Consider the following 14,873-nt stretch of genomic DNA (forward strand, 5'->3'; position numbering starts at 1 on the left):
CCAGATCATGAACATATTACAAATGGCAAACCACATTTAGTTAACAACTAGATTGGTTGGTAATATTCAATTTATGACAGACAATAACATCAGACTAACCATGTGATTGACCGTGGTGTAAGGTGTGTTATCCGTCACTGTCTCAAAGGGTGATCGTGCTCCGTTGGTGTCTGTAGGAGTTGCAACCTCCCAGCTGAAGTGGACAGAGGTCTGGTTGATGCCTGCCTCCTCACAGCGCTCTCTCATGACAGAGTATTTGGGGTAATGGGGGTCACAGGGAGTCACACAGACCAGAGGATATCCAGGAGATGGAGATTTCTTACTGCCCTCCTTAGTGACCTCCTGGACATAGTCATAGTCTGACAGAGACACCACCTGCGAAGAGAAAAAGAAGTCCACATGAAATTGATCTTTGGCAGCATGATTCAAAATCAAAAGAGAGTTTCTGAAAACTTCGTTAACATGACAAAAATAATGTTCAATGATATTAAAACAACGCACTGACTTCAAAAGTGACTTTTGTAATGTCTTGTAATGTCACACTGAGTCCGATGCGTATTAATTCAATCGTAGCGAAAAAAAATCACTTCTTAAAAAAGAGAAAAATAAATGACATATTGGGTCCATCCAATTATAAGATATTGAGAGGAATACTTTTTGTGCGCACCTCCTTAAGTAGATGCGGGATTATCCCGGGCGATTCAGTTTACTTTAGGACGTCAGTAAACTTGAGCCACATATCATAAAGAAGACCACTAATTTCTGTGAACTCAGTGTACAAGGACAGTGCTTTGTGCTGTGAGACAAAGTGGATGAACGTGTCAAACGCAATTCTGGATTTTGGCGTTCGCTTGTACGGTGGCTCTGATCTGTCAAAACACCTCTCAAAATGCTTGCTACGGATGTGAAAAACGCCAAAAATTGAACCCGATCTGAATTTATTTATGACGGATGCAAGTTTCGGAGGCAGTGTGTAAACATGATTGACATAACGTGAAGTTGCATTTATTTTTTAACTTGTGAAAATTTCGGACTCAGTGTCCAATGACCTTAAATGTCGGTCCCATAAGGATCTACAGTATGTCTCTTACAATAGGTGGGGCTGGAAGGATGAGACTTCCTGCAGCTTCCTGATCTAGGATGGTGACTGTTGCCATTGTGATCTCTCCAAGCACAGCTTCAACAGGGTCATCTGGACCAAGGACCAACGAGAAAGATTCATGCCACTCTCTGTCTTCATTGGACAGGATGTCTACCTTAAACAGGATGTGGTCCACGCCTGAGGAAATCATTACAACAGAATTATCAAAGATTAGAATAAAGGTATAGTCAACAAAAGGTGCTAAACAATAAATAAATATACTTACCAGGGCTGAACTTAAGGACTCGACTCTTGGGGTTATAGTCTACACCTGACTGGGCTGATCCATCTCTTGTACTGCATCGGATCTTGGAGGTACGATCAAGGTCTCCTTTACGGATTACCTTGATATTTAAAACCTCAATCCCATCAGGACCAGGGGGTTCACGAACTTGATATGAGGCTTGTTCAAACTCGATCGTAGGTGCTAAAAAGCATGACGTGCACTTTTATGAATTTGGCAGACACTTCTTACAGTATTTCATAAGTAAATGCACACCCTGTGAATAGAACCAATGGTTTCATGTCGCAAGAGCCTTGCTCTTCTAGAGCTTCTGGGTGTTAAGCAACAAGCTAACTTCTCACCATCTTCATCATTTGTGATGGTCACAGTCACAATGTCGTTGACTCCAATCATGGCTCCAATCCAGTGGTCACCCTGTGGGCTTCCAAGGTGGACTTGGAACTCCTCCTCAGGCTCAAACACAGAGTCATCTTGGATCAATATGGTACAATTCTTCACCTGCCAATCAGAAGCAAGATGCATTCAAATTCTTCTTCAAGCATTGTCAGTAAACGGTAATTAATACCATACCATACAATGACTCCACTTTCATTTGTGCTGACTAACTAAATTTTCAAAATGTTGGTGAAGTGATTACAAATGTATCAGTGGTAAAAAGAAACTGTACCTTTTCCCCTTTTTTGAAGGTGATCCTGGAATCATCTGCATTTCTTCTTTCCTCAAAGTCATCCATCACCATGGCAGACATTGTGCGTGTGAAGCAACGGACGGAAGACTTATAGGACAGATCTCCTGTCCTAAAAATGGGGATGTGCAGGACACCATCTTTTTCCTTCACTGTATACGCCAGCTTGTCAAACTGCATGCTAGGTACTGTAAGAAGAAAGCACTAACTTTATAGCATGTTCATATGATGTAAATTCACAGTGATTACGACTGTAATGAACAAGTAAACGCACTGTCTTGGGTGGTGTCTGTGATGTAGACAGAGGCTTCGTATGGTTCAGTCAGTACCGCTCCATTGGGAGAACTAAGAAACACGATGAAGGACTCTTTCCCTTCGATCGTAGGGTTCTGAATGTCATCCATTATGGTCAAACTACATGTCTAAGAAAGAGTAAACAAATGATAGAAGTGCTTTTAGTGGAAAAATTCTTACTTGATTAATTGAAATGAGGCCTGTAAACACCAATCGCCTTACAGTATGACTGAAGACATGTGAGAACAGTCCAGTTTTATTACCTCTTCAGTCTTGCCTGGTCTAAACTCCACCTTTTTGGAACTTGGGATGTAGTCAACGCCGGGTGTAGCTGAATCTTGTTCCGCAGGACGTGTGGCACACCACACAGAGGCAACTGAGGAAAGGTCACTGCCCTGCCGCAGAACAGGGATTTCAATAGTGCCTGTGGGAAGATTTTTCAGATTATCAATATTCTGTAAGTATTGGACAGATTACAATAAACACTACTATTCAAAAAGCTGCAGTTAATATGTGTATATTTTTTTACAGAAATTAATATAGTCATGGCCAAAAATACCGGCACCCTTGCAATTCTGTCAGAAAATGCAACACTTCTCTCAGAAAATTGTTCCAATTGCAAATGTTTTGTTATTCACATGCTTATTACATTTGACAGTAAAGGGTTCTACTCCAAATAAATGCTGTTCTCTTAACCTTTCTATTCATCAAACAATCAGATTAATATTTCTAATTTCCAAACCAATAAAGCAACCACAACATTTTAAAACAAAACTACCCACAACAGCCAATCTCCACCAACCTGCATCTTCACTGAAGGTAAAGGACGCATTCCCCAGGAAGACAGTGGAGGCATCATTTGGCCCGTCTATGATGACTTTAGCCACGGTGACATCACCCATCCGTGCATTGTCCGAGGCATCCGACAGCACCAGCTCAAACTCCTCAGAGAGTTCATACTCACTGTCATCAATCAGCTTTACGTCACAGGTAGACATGCTCACACCGGGGCCAAAGATGACTCTGTTGTCGCTGCTCATGCCACGTGTCTTATAGTCAGAGCCGGACTCGAGAGCATGCAGGCTGCTGCCCCGGGCTGACTTAGACACAGTGTAGCAGAGGGCTGAGACGGTGCTGCTGGTGTCACCTAATTAAATGACAGGAGATGACCTTTAGCATAGAACCCATGACGATGAAGACAATCATTTAAAAAGGATGCTAATTTTTTTACAATAGTGTGTACATATTAACTTCTCATGTTCTCATCATAAGTGTTTACGTATGTAAAGAGCAATGTTAAAGAGATAGTTCATCCAAAAATGAAAATTCTGTCATTGATTACTCACCCTCATGATGTTCCAAACCCATAAGACCTTAAGATATTAAGATATTTTTGATGAAATCCGAGAGCTTTCTGACCCTGCATAGACAGCAACGCAACTGACACATTCAAAGCCCAGAAAGTAAGGTAGTGAGGACATTGTCAAAACTTAATTTTATTAAGCTATGAGAATACTTTTTGTGTGCAAAGAAAACAAAATTAACAACTTTATTCAACAATTTCTTTTTCTTGAGTGTCCGTCTTTACTATGATTGTGTCTATGGAGGGACAGAAAGCTTTCGGATTTCATCATAAATATCTTAATTTCTGTTTTGAAGATGAACAAAGGTCTTACAAGTTTAGAACGAGATGAGGGTGAGTAAATAATGACTGAATTTACATTTTTTTGGCATGAAAACTACAATGATCCCTTTAAAGGAATGTTCCTGGTTAAATACTAAACAAAAATAAAGTAACTTTTTCTTGTAGAAATTGGTTTCACTGACCCTTTCTCTCAACCGGAGCAAAAATAAAGCCTGTGCTCTCATTGACGTGGTAAGTCTTCTTATCAAACTGCAGGGTGGGTTCATCCTCCGTGTCATTGATATTGACTTTTGCGCGGGTCACTGACCCCAGCAGGGCGTACACCGGCATACTCAGCTCCACATTAAAGCTCTCAATGTTCTCAAAGACCTGGTCATCGTTGATCACAATAGTGCACACCTTGGTGTCCTCTCTCTCATCAAACTGAACCTGGGGAACCACATTAAACAGCATTTGAATCTTGTTAACATCATCAATCCATCAAATCAAAGTTAATTTGAATATTATAGAATAACACTTTGAAAAATATAGAACAGACTAAAACATACTTGTCCAGCATACTCAACATAGTCCTGCTGTCCGGCCCGAGAGCCCATGCTGGAGGTGGAGGTGGCAGTGCCTTGCTCGGTACGACACAGAACAATAGCGTACTGGTTCAGATTACCGGTCCTCTTCACTGTGACCGCCACCGTTCCATCTTTTTCACTCACATTGAAGCTGCAGACAGAACAACAATGAATTTCATTTGCAGAATAAATTGGTTGGTTGGATGAAGACCATGTAGAACAAAATTGGAGGCATCCGCACCTCTTGTGCTCAAAGCTGATAAGAGACCACTGGATGTGAAACACATTGTCACTGACGATGTTGGGTTTGCTGTCCTTCACAAGGAACCTAAAGTTGTCCATGGTCTCCTGAACATTGTCCTCACTCAGAACATATCGGATAAGGCCCAGGTTTATATCAGCTGTAAAACAGAGGGAATTAAGATTACATTTTACAGCTTTGCAGGCGTATTTAGTAGGTAACACTACTACCTAGGCTTGCACACATTTAGACCCACGTTTTTTGTTTTTGTACAAAACGACTCACAGACAACATGTGTCAATTACAAGATCATTTTCCTCCCTGACAGTGGTTATTATCCCAAAACTGGTTCTCATACTAAATCAATGCCAGAGTTGATTCTTGAAAACAGGTCAACGAACAATATAAAGGAAGGTGGTTGTGTTTGCACAGAATAGGAAAAACAAACAAAAAGACAGTGGGCGATGTGGGCAGCATTTCAATGGTTTTTTGGCGCTAAGTGGACCTTAGGCAGAGCATATCTAATTTGTTGTTGGCGATGCTTTGGGGGTTTTTGTTACAGAACAGCTTCAGCCTTATAGTGTGTTCTTGGCTTTGAGAGGTGTCAGTAATACCTTGCGTGAAAGAGGTGATAGGTTTGCCAGGATTGAGTTTACTCTCCAGGTAGCCATGTTTAGCTTCTGTAGTCACTTCATAAGTCAGCTGTCCATCATCTGTGTCTGGATCAATAGTGAGAAGCTCTTTCTTGGTGATGAGATTGGTGGCCTAGAATCCCATTTCAAAATCAAAATGTCATTTTACGCTTTGGTTAAAGTGAATAAATTCCATCACCTTTGCACTAATGCAACATGCAGCCAGTAGGAGGCAGAAATGTACTGTTATTTGAGATGTGAATGTATTATTGTTCTTAAATTGACCTTATTTTCCATGTACTCCAGCCACTGCAGGCCAAGGTTGGTGACAATACGAGGGGTCCCGTCGTCAACAGGTAATATATCAATTTTAAACTTTTGTGGAGCAGCGGTGACAACCTGAAACAAAGATTTGACATTTACACACAATCTAAACCCTCCCGGCTGATACAAACCCATGTATTTCCATAAAAGTAATTGCTTCTTATTTACCAACAATGCTCTTTTTAACATCCATTCAATCCCAGATCAAACCTATTTAAATTCTAATGTGAAGTTGAGCTTTCTAAAGTGCTGAGTAATGATGTTCTAGACCTTTCTGATTAAACACTGTCATTGGGCTGCTATTTTGTCATCTTATGACAAGACGAGGTGCCCCTTTCTCAATGTCCACTGAGAGACCATTTACCTCCCAGAACAGCTGACAGCCAGCTGACGCAGCTAGAAGAGGAAAAAAGCGACTGCTGATGGATGGAGTTATTACGACGGAGGGAGAGAGAGTAAGAGTTGACATGTTGCCTAAATGACTACGTTAAAAAAATGGACAGGATACCTTCAGCTGATTCATAAGGTAATTTATGTTCATGTCTTTATATAGATAAACAAATGAGCAATCCACCTTTTTCCTGAATGTGGAAGTCTCACTCGACTGGAGTGTTGCTTTACATTTCCGATCTCTGGTGTTTCTAGTCAAATGAACATATTTTCTGAGCCGATAATATAATGTTAAACCAGCACACATTTTTATATTTAGTTATATTGAAAGAGTTTCAATACAGTCCGTTTTAACATGGATTTCAATGAAGACGGGAACATGAAAGCACCCTAATGGAAGTTAGAATCCTTAATGGTGCCACTCAACAGTTATTTAGGAAAATTTGGATATTTAAATGCAAAAACGTATGTTGTGTGCATACGCTACTGTTCAGAAGTTTGGGTTACAGTTTATTAATGTTTTTGAAAGAAGTTTACTATGCTCACAGAGGCTGCATTTATTTGATTAAAACTACAGCAAAAACTATTGTAAAATATTACAATTTAAAATTACTGTTTTCCATTTTAAAAATGGAATTAAAGCCGTTAAAGCCATTACTGCAGTATTCAGTGTCACTTGATCTTAAAAAAATCATTCTAAAATGCTACTTTGGTGCTCAAGAAATATTGTTCATTATTTTAGCTGCTAAAAATAGCTTAATACTTTTTGTGGAAACTGTGATGCATTTTTGATTCATTAAAATTTCAAAATTTCATTATTTGAAATAATTTGAACTCTTTTGTAACATTATAAATGTCTTTACTGCCACTTCTGATCAATTCGATGCATCTTTGATAAAAGTATTTCTTAAAAAAAATAAAATCTTGCTGATCTCTGATTTTTGAACTGTAGTGGAGTCCTTTCCATTGACATTTCTCATAAAAAAATTACAAAATATGAAGGATATATTAATTACATACATTTTTTACATGAAAGAATCATTTCCAAAAGATCAGTGATAGCTAGTTTTACCAATGAAATCAAGCAGGAAAAGAAAAAGTTGACGTTAAAAAAGCTAGTAGTGAGGCCAGCAGGCGGCGCTCACCCTGTGGTCTGTGTGGGTCATAATGCCACAATATAATGACAGGGCCACTATACTTTAAAAGGGCACTGTCCTTCAGATAGCATGTTAAACTAAGGTCATGACTCTTTGTGGTCATTAAAAATTCCAAGGAAGGGTGATTTTTGGAAAGAGCAGGGGTATAAACCTGGCCAAAAGATGGCCATTTTCTATCTAAATCATCTCTATGAGTCTCTATGACATTTTCAGAAATACAGCCCTCGACATACAGCTATTACTATAATACTGATGACAACTGGACACATGGAAGTTTACTGACCTCTTTTCCACCCTCTTCGATGATGAAGAACATGTTGGTACCATCACCGACAGTGAAGGTAAACCGATCTTTGAGGGAGTTGCTGCCGTCATGGTTGTAACTGATGCGGTTCTGATAGATGTCGTCCATAGTGAAGGTGTTGGTCTGCCGGTAATGCTGACCGTTACTTGTGCGCTCAATGGTCCCGTGACGAGGAGCCTGAACGATAGTGAATGTAACAGAGTCCTCCTAACAGAGAATTTAAGGGAGAGAGATTGTCAAACAGGTGTGAAATGAAGTACATGTGATGTTTAATGCAACGGACGTCAACTGTGTGCACCAGAACATGCGAGTCGAGCAGGGTGACAGTAATTTCTCTCTCGCTCAAAGTGTTCTGTAATCACTCAGGGTTTTCCATTTCCACCTCCTCACTCACATCTGAGAGGAGAGAGTTACACTAGTGTTTATGACCCCCCTGTCATCTAAGATGTTCATGTCTTTCTTTCTTCAGTTGTAAAGAAATTATGTTTTTTGAGGAAAACATTTCAGGATTTTTCTTCATATAATGGACTTCAATGGTGCCCCAAATTTGAACTTCCAAAATGCAGTTTAAATGCGGCTTCAAACGATCTCAAGTGCGGTTGTAAACGATCCCAGCCGAGGAAGAATCTAGCGAACCGATCAGTTATTTTCATTAAAAAAATACAATTTAAATACTTTTTAATCTCAAACACTCATCTTGTCTTACTCTCCCTGAACTCTGTGTATTCTGGCTCAAGACAGTTAGGGTATGTCAAAAAACTCCAACTGTATTTTCTCCCTCAACTTCAAAAATCATGTCAAAATCACCCAACATCACTGCAGAAGTACTGACCCAGTCTTTGCAAAGTGAACATGCAAAGAAGATCAAACACCCTTAACAAAAAAGGTAAAACAGTGATATAGGGCGATTTTGAAGTTGAGGGAGAACATGAGATGGGAGACATACCCTAACTGTCATGAACCGGAAAAAAACAGAGTTCAGGCAGAGTCAAGACAAGACGAACGTTTGACATTAAAAAGTATAGAAATTGTATTATTTTTATGAAAATAACCAATCATTTTGCTAGATAAGACCCTTCGTCCTTGGCTGGGAGCGTTTACGACCACATTTGGGATTGTTTGAAGCTGTATTTAAACTGCATTTTGGAAGTTTAAACTCAGGGCACCATTAACGTCCACTATATAGAGAAAAATGCTTAAATGTTTTCCTCAAAAAACATAATTTCTTTATGGCTGAAGGAAGAAAGAAAGACATGAACATCTTGGATGACAAGAGGGTGAGTACATGATCTGTAAATTGCTGTTCTGGAAGCAGACTTCTCCTTTAAGCAAAAAAAAAAAATTGCTTCAAAAAAAATCTTACTGACCCCAAACATGTGAATGGTAAATTACCAGCAAGAATAATTCTAAATTCAACTATTATTTTCTCTTGTGGACTATATGTAAATGTATTTTACATGAAATATCTTATCCAGGTCAGTACTAAATAAAAAATAACATGCATTTTGTATGATCCTTGTTATTTTGGTAAAATAATTAACATTTTGCAGATTCTGCAAGGTGTATGTGAACTTATGACCTCAACTGTAACTGAAAGCATTGTTGGGGTAAACCTGTAAGTGATACCTCTGTGTCAGCATCAGTAGCCTTCAGCTCAAACTCAGTGATGGTCTTCCTTACACCCTCCTGCACCCTCATCCCTGGCACCTGGAGGACGGGCAGAGAGTCGTCCACCGGCCGGATGGTGATGTAAAACGTCTGTGAAATCTGAAGGACAACAGCATAACAGTAATGAAATAATTAAAAGCACACAGTGCTCAGTAATTGAATCTAGATATGAGCTCAATTGTTCTGCAGCACACAATCTAATTTCCAATTAAATAGGTTAATGTAATTTTCCTATCATAGTTAAATGTAGAGAAATAGAGAGACCATAAAGAAAAGCGGTTTGAAAATCACTGATAGCTAAAGTGAGTTAGACAAATAATGCAAAAACCCATGATTATTAAAAGTGCACAAACAAAAAGTATATTAATGGTGTGCTAAACCATTTTTCCTCATTAAAAACGTTTTAATCCTAAAGAAATTAAAAACACTTTTAAAAAAAGCATGAGATATCAGTGGCCTGATAAAAGCGGTTTTATTTGACACTGGAGTGGGTCTAGTGAATAATAATCACTTTATTACTGGACTCATTTGCTTAGGAGATAAATAAATCACGGCTGACTGTGTTTAAAGCATTTTCACAATGGCACTGGTGTCAGAAAGTATTGCTTCTGCATCCATGCCACCAGGTGTCAGTATAAGTCTAAGGCCAGTGCCATACGGACTAGTGCAGCGTTAATAAAAAATGCACCTTTAATTGAGCAGCACAGTACAAACTCAAAGTGTATTTGCACATCATTTTCCATTCAAAATGGCAGAAGAGTGTTTCCCGCTGAGAGAAGAGCCCATTGTAGGATAACTGTGTGTTCATCTCTTTCAGACACTCACTAGGCAGCCCTAATTAGTGTTTGTGTGGGCGTGTATGTGCTTATAATGGCAAGAAAAGAGGTGAAAGGAAGAGAGTATGAAAAGGCGAGAGGGAGGGTTGAGATTTCTGTGGGAGGAAGTGTGTGTGCTCAGTATGTGTGGAATGAGAAATAGAAAGCGAAGGGTGGACATGTTCGTGTTTATATCAATAACAGTTACTGTGAAGGATGAGTGTGTCTAATAATTTTTATGACAAATTATATCAGCAGAAAAATTTGAGTGAAATTTTAGTTGAAAAATGAAATGGATAAATTTTAAAATGTTTTATTGTTTATTTTATCCCTCTTTAACAGCAGCTCCTTTATTTTAAAATTAATTATATGCTATTATAGAATTTATTCATATTTTGAATTAGCTTTCTTTTTATACACTACCAGTCAAAAGTTTTTGAACAGCAAGGTTTTTCATGTTTTTTAAAGATGTCTCTTCTGCTCACCAAGCCTTCATTTATTTGATCCAAATAAAAATATTTCACAGTATTACTGCTTTTGCTGTATTTTGGATCAAATAAATGCAGGCTTGATAAGCAGAAGAGACTTATTTAAAAAACATTTTAAAATTTTAAATTTTAAAAATTTTAAAAAACTTTTGACTGGTAGTGTATTTTTAGTAACTTTTTAAAGTTTAAACTTTAAGTTTTCGTTTTCCATTAAATATTTACTGTGTATTATTTGTATTTTTATTTTATTATTATTTTTTTTTAGTTGAAGTTTTTAATTTTCAGTCTACAATAAAAAAAAAACAAAAAAAAAACCACTGATATGCAGGTTCTCCAATATGGTTACAGACATTTGGACCTCACTGAATGTGTGTGTGTGTGTATGCACCTCATTGCCTCCGTCAGACACAGTGAAGGTGAAGTCATCAGAGTGTATCTCCTCTTCGCTGGTATGAACGTACTGAATGTTGCGGGAGGCCAGGTCAGCCTGGGTAAACGTGCTGATCCGTGTTCCTGCAACAACATCAAACAGAGAAAATCTCTCCAGTGACCAGAGGCCCACCACTTCATATACTGCCTTTGCTATTAAAAAATAATGTAAACTCACTTGCCACCATTAAAAATATCCCACGGGTCAACTGAAATGGATAAATAAAATATGCACTACTGCAGAAATCCCATTGAGTGCACTCCGGGCATCACCAGGAGGGACAAAAAGGAAAATAAAAACTGATCTTCACCCATGAAACCACCTTATAGTATGCCCTGATAGAGATCTATAGGCTAGATCACATCTATTGAGTTCTACGCAAGGCCTGGAAGCTGGCAGTTGTGGCCAGCTTTTATAAATGTACTGCTTTGATGAACAGCCCATACAAAAACAGGACTGCAGACTATAAATATATAGTATGATCTCTCAGGCTCTTCATATTACATTTTCCATAGAGACACAAATTACAGTGATGTTGTAGTACAGTGATACGTACAGTTGAGGTCAAAAGTTTACATACACCTTGCAGAATCTGCAAAATATTTCACATGAAAGATATATAGTCCACAAGAGAAAATAATACTGAATTTATAAAAATGACACTGTTCAAAAGCTCACATAAGCTTGATTCCTAATGCTGTGTTGTTACCTGAATGGACCACAGCTGTGTTTTTTTTTTTTTTGTTTAGTGATAGTTCTTCATGAGTCCCTTGTTTGTCCTGAACAGGTAAACTGCTCGCTGTTCTTCAGAAAAATCCTTCATGCCCCACAAATTCTTCGGTTTTTCAGCATTTTTGTGTATTTGAACTCTTTCCAACAATGACTGTGAATGATGTATGATTTTGAGATCCATGTATTCCCACTGAGGGACTCATATGCAACTATTACAGAAGGTTCAAACACTCACTGATGCTCCAGAAGGAAACACAATGCAGTAAGAGCCAGGGGGTGAAAACTTTTGAACAGAATGGAGATGGTACATTTTTCTTATTTTGCCTAAATATTATATTTGTTCATTTACTATTGCCCTTCAGAGGCTACAGAAGATAGTTACATGTTTGCCAAAAGACCAAAAAAAGTCAAATGTACCCTGATCTTCAAATTCAAAGTTTTCACCCAGCTCTTAATGCATTGTGTTTCCTTCTGGAGCATCAGTGAGTGTTTGAACCTTCTGTAATAGTTGCATATGAGTCCCTCAGTTGTCCTCAGTGTGAAAATATTTCAAATCTGATCTGAAAAGATCTCTGTATGATCTCAAAATCACACAGTCATTGTTGGAAAGGGTTCAAATACACAAAAATTCTGAAGAACAGAAGGCAGTTTAACTGTTCAGGACAAACAATGGAATCATGAACAACTACCACTAAACAAAAAAACTTTACAACACAAGGGTATGTAAACTTTTGAACCATGTCATTTTTATAAATTCAACTATTATTTTCTCTTGCGGACTATATGTAAACTATATGTAAAATCTTTTATGTAAAATATCTTATTCAGGACAGTACTAAATAAACAATAACATGCATTTTGTATGATCCCTCTTACTTTGGTCAAATAATTAACATTTTTAATGATTCTGAAAGGGGGATGTAAACTTTTGACCTCAACTATATGTAATATGGAGTGACACTTACACAGTGATCAGCAGCCCACCACGTCATAAAATGCACTTGCTTTAAAACAACAATGTAAACTCCTCCACCACCATTAACAAAACTCCATGGATAAACTAAAACGTCTCTTTATAGGCTAAATAAGATGTAGTGTGGGGGAAGCCACTTTCAAACTGTAGCTTGCCAAGCTACAAGCTATCCATAATTTAGTTAAACTACTATTTTGACACAACAAGCTCCACATAAAAAGTACCTGAAGCTACTTAAGGGGGCAACATCTCTTTATATGTAGAACCAGGACAGTTGCTGAACCATTTTTACTGGGACACGAGCCCCACTGAAATACCACTGTGCCCCAGTAAAAGATCATTAATAAAAAAAAACTCCTTGTCTGACAGTGGAGATTATTTTATACTGACCTAAGAACCATTTTCCGTCGTGCATGCGTCAGCAATTATGTCAGCTGTTCAGAATCAGAACTAGTGATACCAAATTTGGCAACCAAACACTCTTTAGCAAATCAGTCGTAACATTTTACAAAAACACTGAGATTTTTTTTCAGTTAATTAACCTCAATTACAGTGACAGCATTAAACTAACAATGGTCAAAAAAGTTTAATTAAATGAATAAATAACATTCTGCACGGTGACTTGGAACAAAATCAGCATCGTAAACTGTCCGAATGAACGGATTCACTAGAATGAATCGCTATACTACATCTATACAACCTGTTCAGTGGTAATGGAGCTACAATTTGATATTTAAGAGTGACATGGAATTTTTGTTTTTATATGCTGCTGCTAGTTGAAAAAAGTAGCTTCCACAGTATTTTGAAAGCTGAGTTACTGTTTTGTTACTAAATAATTTAGCTCTACTTTTGGTTAGTCACTCCCAACAACTATAGAGGATGTTTGCCTGTCTACCTGGTTTGCTGGAATGTTCTAGATGGCCAAGTTGAGGCTGTTTGGTGATTCTGTAAATGAGTTCATCTGGTTCACTGTCCTGATCTGTAGAGGAGAGCTGCAGTGTTGTGATCTTCTTCAAGGTATTCTCATCCACAACCAAACCCTTATTAACCACCACAGTGGGAGGAAGTCTGTCCTCTGAGAGAGAGAAAAAAATAAAGATGAGGATATCCCAAAATAACTTCTAACATTCCTGAACATGAATCTTTCAATATCTCAACATAACTTCTTGGCTCACCCAGAACGCTAATGAAGAAAGACTGGTCAATGACTCTGTTTCCCTCTGGATCTTCTAGGTTGAACTTGAAAGAGAAGCTGCCTCCACTTTCTCCCTTTTCATGAATGTATTCCACATGTCCTGACAGACGAGGTGCAAAACCACAAGAGACAATGCATCTCTGCTTAGAAATTGCCTATGGATGATTATGTATGAGAGAGGGAGAGAAAGACAGCAATGGAGGAAAAACCTTTGTTGATGTCTTCCTGGGTAAAGCTGGTGACAGGTCCTTTGACAGATATCTGAGCCTTGTTTTTGCCTGTATTCAGCAGCAGGGAGCCCACACTCAGGTCTTTAGTAAGGGTGAACCGCAGCTTAAGGTTATCTGAATCTATGTCCGTCCCTTTCAGATGCTGCTCTGTGATCTTAGATGAGGAGCCTGCTGGGAAAAATGAGCAACGGTAACAGAAATGATACAGGCATTTGAGTTATTCATCAACATCAACTCAGTCTAACTAGATATGAACCTCAATTATTTACATGAAGTGTTTCAATTGGTACATCAGAAATGAGATCTGTTTGGACTGGATTACTGCAGAGCTTCTCAGAGAGCGAGGCGCTTTTCTAGTTCACTAAGAAGTCTGGCAGAGAGAGATTATAAGTGCATAATGCCATAATTTCAGTCTGGTCCTCACACAAAACTGCTGAATGGCTTTAGAAGACTTTTATGTGGTTCTTTTATGTGAATTTTATATGCTTCTCATCCCTTTCCTTTTGTATTCCACAGATGAAAAAATACAGGTTTGAAATGATACGAGGCTGAGTGAATGATGAATTGTACTTTTTGCATGAGCTATTCTTCTAAAATGGCTTTTGGAAAGTGTTATTAAGCTTTTTTTTATCTATTTTTTTTTGGAGCCATATATTTTAGAGCCATTATCAATAATTCAAAGGTTTTTATAAGAAAATCATAAAGAAAATCACAGAACA

The 14,873-nt window shown here is 38.2% G+C and overlaps 1 protein-coding gene across 5 annotated transcripts in view; it reads right to left on the reverse strand.

Moving 5' to 3' along the window:
• Window positions 1-14,873, reverse strand: part of fras1 (Fraser extracellular matrix complex subunit 1) — a 137,775-nt gene that overhangs the window by 8,763 nt on the left and 114,139 nt on the right. For 4 of the 5 annotated variants that reach the window (XM_051110000.1, XM_051109999.1, XM_051109998.1 and 1 more), the window contains 19 exons: window positions 14,134-14,325; window positions 13,905-14,024; window positions 13,625-13,804; window positions 10,983-11,107; window positions 9,250-9,390; window positions 7,603-7,830; window positions 5,734-5,847; window positions 5,431-5,581; window positions 4,817-4,976; window positions 4,558-4,726; window positions 4,192-4,438; window positions 3,167-3,511; window positions 2,628-2,788; window positions 2,345-2,492; window positions 2,053-2,258; window positions 1,727-1,883; window positions 1,368-1,568; window positions 1,092-1,279; window positions 100-375 (listed from right to left, as the gene is read on the reverse strand). In XM_051110000.1, the coding sequence (XP_050965957.1) occupies window positions 100-375; window positions 1,092-1,279; window positions 1,368-1,568; window positions 1,727-1,883; window positions 2,053-2,258; window positions 2,345-2,492; window positions 2,628-2,788; window positions 3,167-3,511; window positions 4,192-4,438; window positions 4,558-4,726; window positions 4,817-4,976; window positions 5,431-5,581; window positions 5,734-5,847; window positions 7,603-7,830; window positions 9,250-9,390; window positions 10,983-11,107; window positions 13,625-13,804; window positions 13,905-14,024; window positions 14,134-14,325 (3,509 nt within the window). The remainder of the gene's footprint in view (window positions 1-99; window positions 376-1,091; window positions 1,280-1,367; window positions 1,569-1,726; window positions 1,884-2,052; window positions 2,259-2,344; window positions 2,493-2,627; window positions 2,789-3,166; window positions 3,512-4,191; window positions 4,439-4,557; window positions 4,727-4,816; window positions 4,977-5,430; window positions 5,582-5,733; window positions 5,848-7,602; window positions 7,831-9,249; window positions 9,391-10,982; window positions 11,108-13,624; window positions 13,805-13,904; window positions 14,025-14,133; window positions 14,326-14,873) is intronic. The other variant, XM_051109997.1, reaches the window with a different exon arrangement.

The sequence above is a fragment of the Labeo rohita genome, chromosome 5 (assembly GCF_022985175.1).
Source record: "Labeo rohita strain BAU-BD-2019 chromosome 5, IGBB_LRoh.1.0, whole genome shotgun sequence".
NCBI lineage: Eukaryota > Metazoa > Chordata > Actinopteri > Cypriniformes > Cyprinidae > Labeo > Labeo rohita.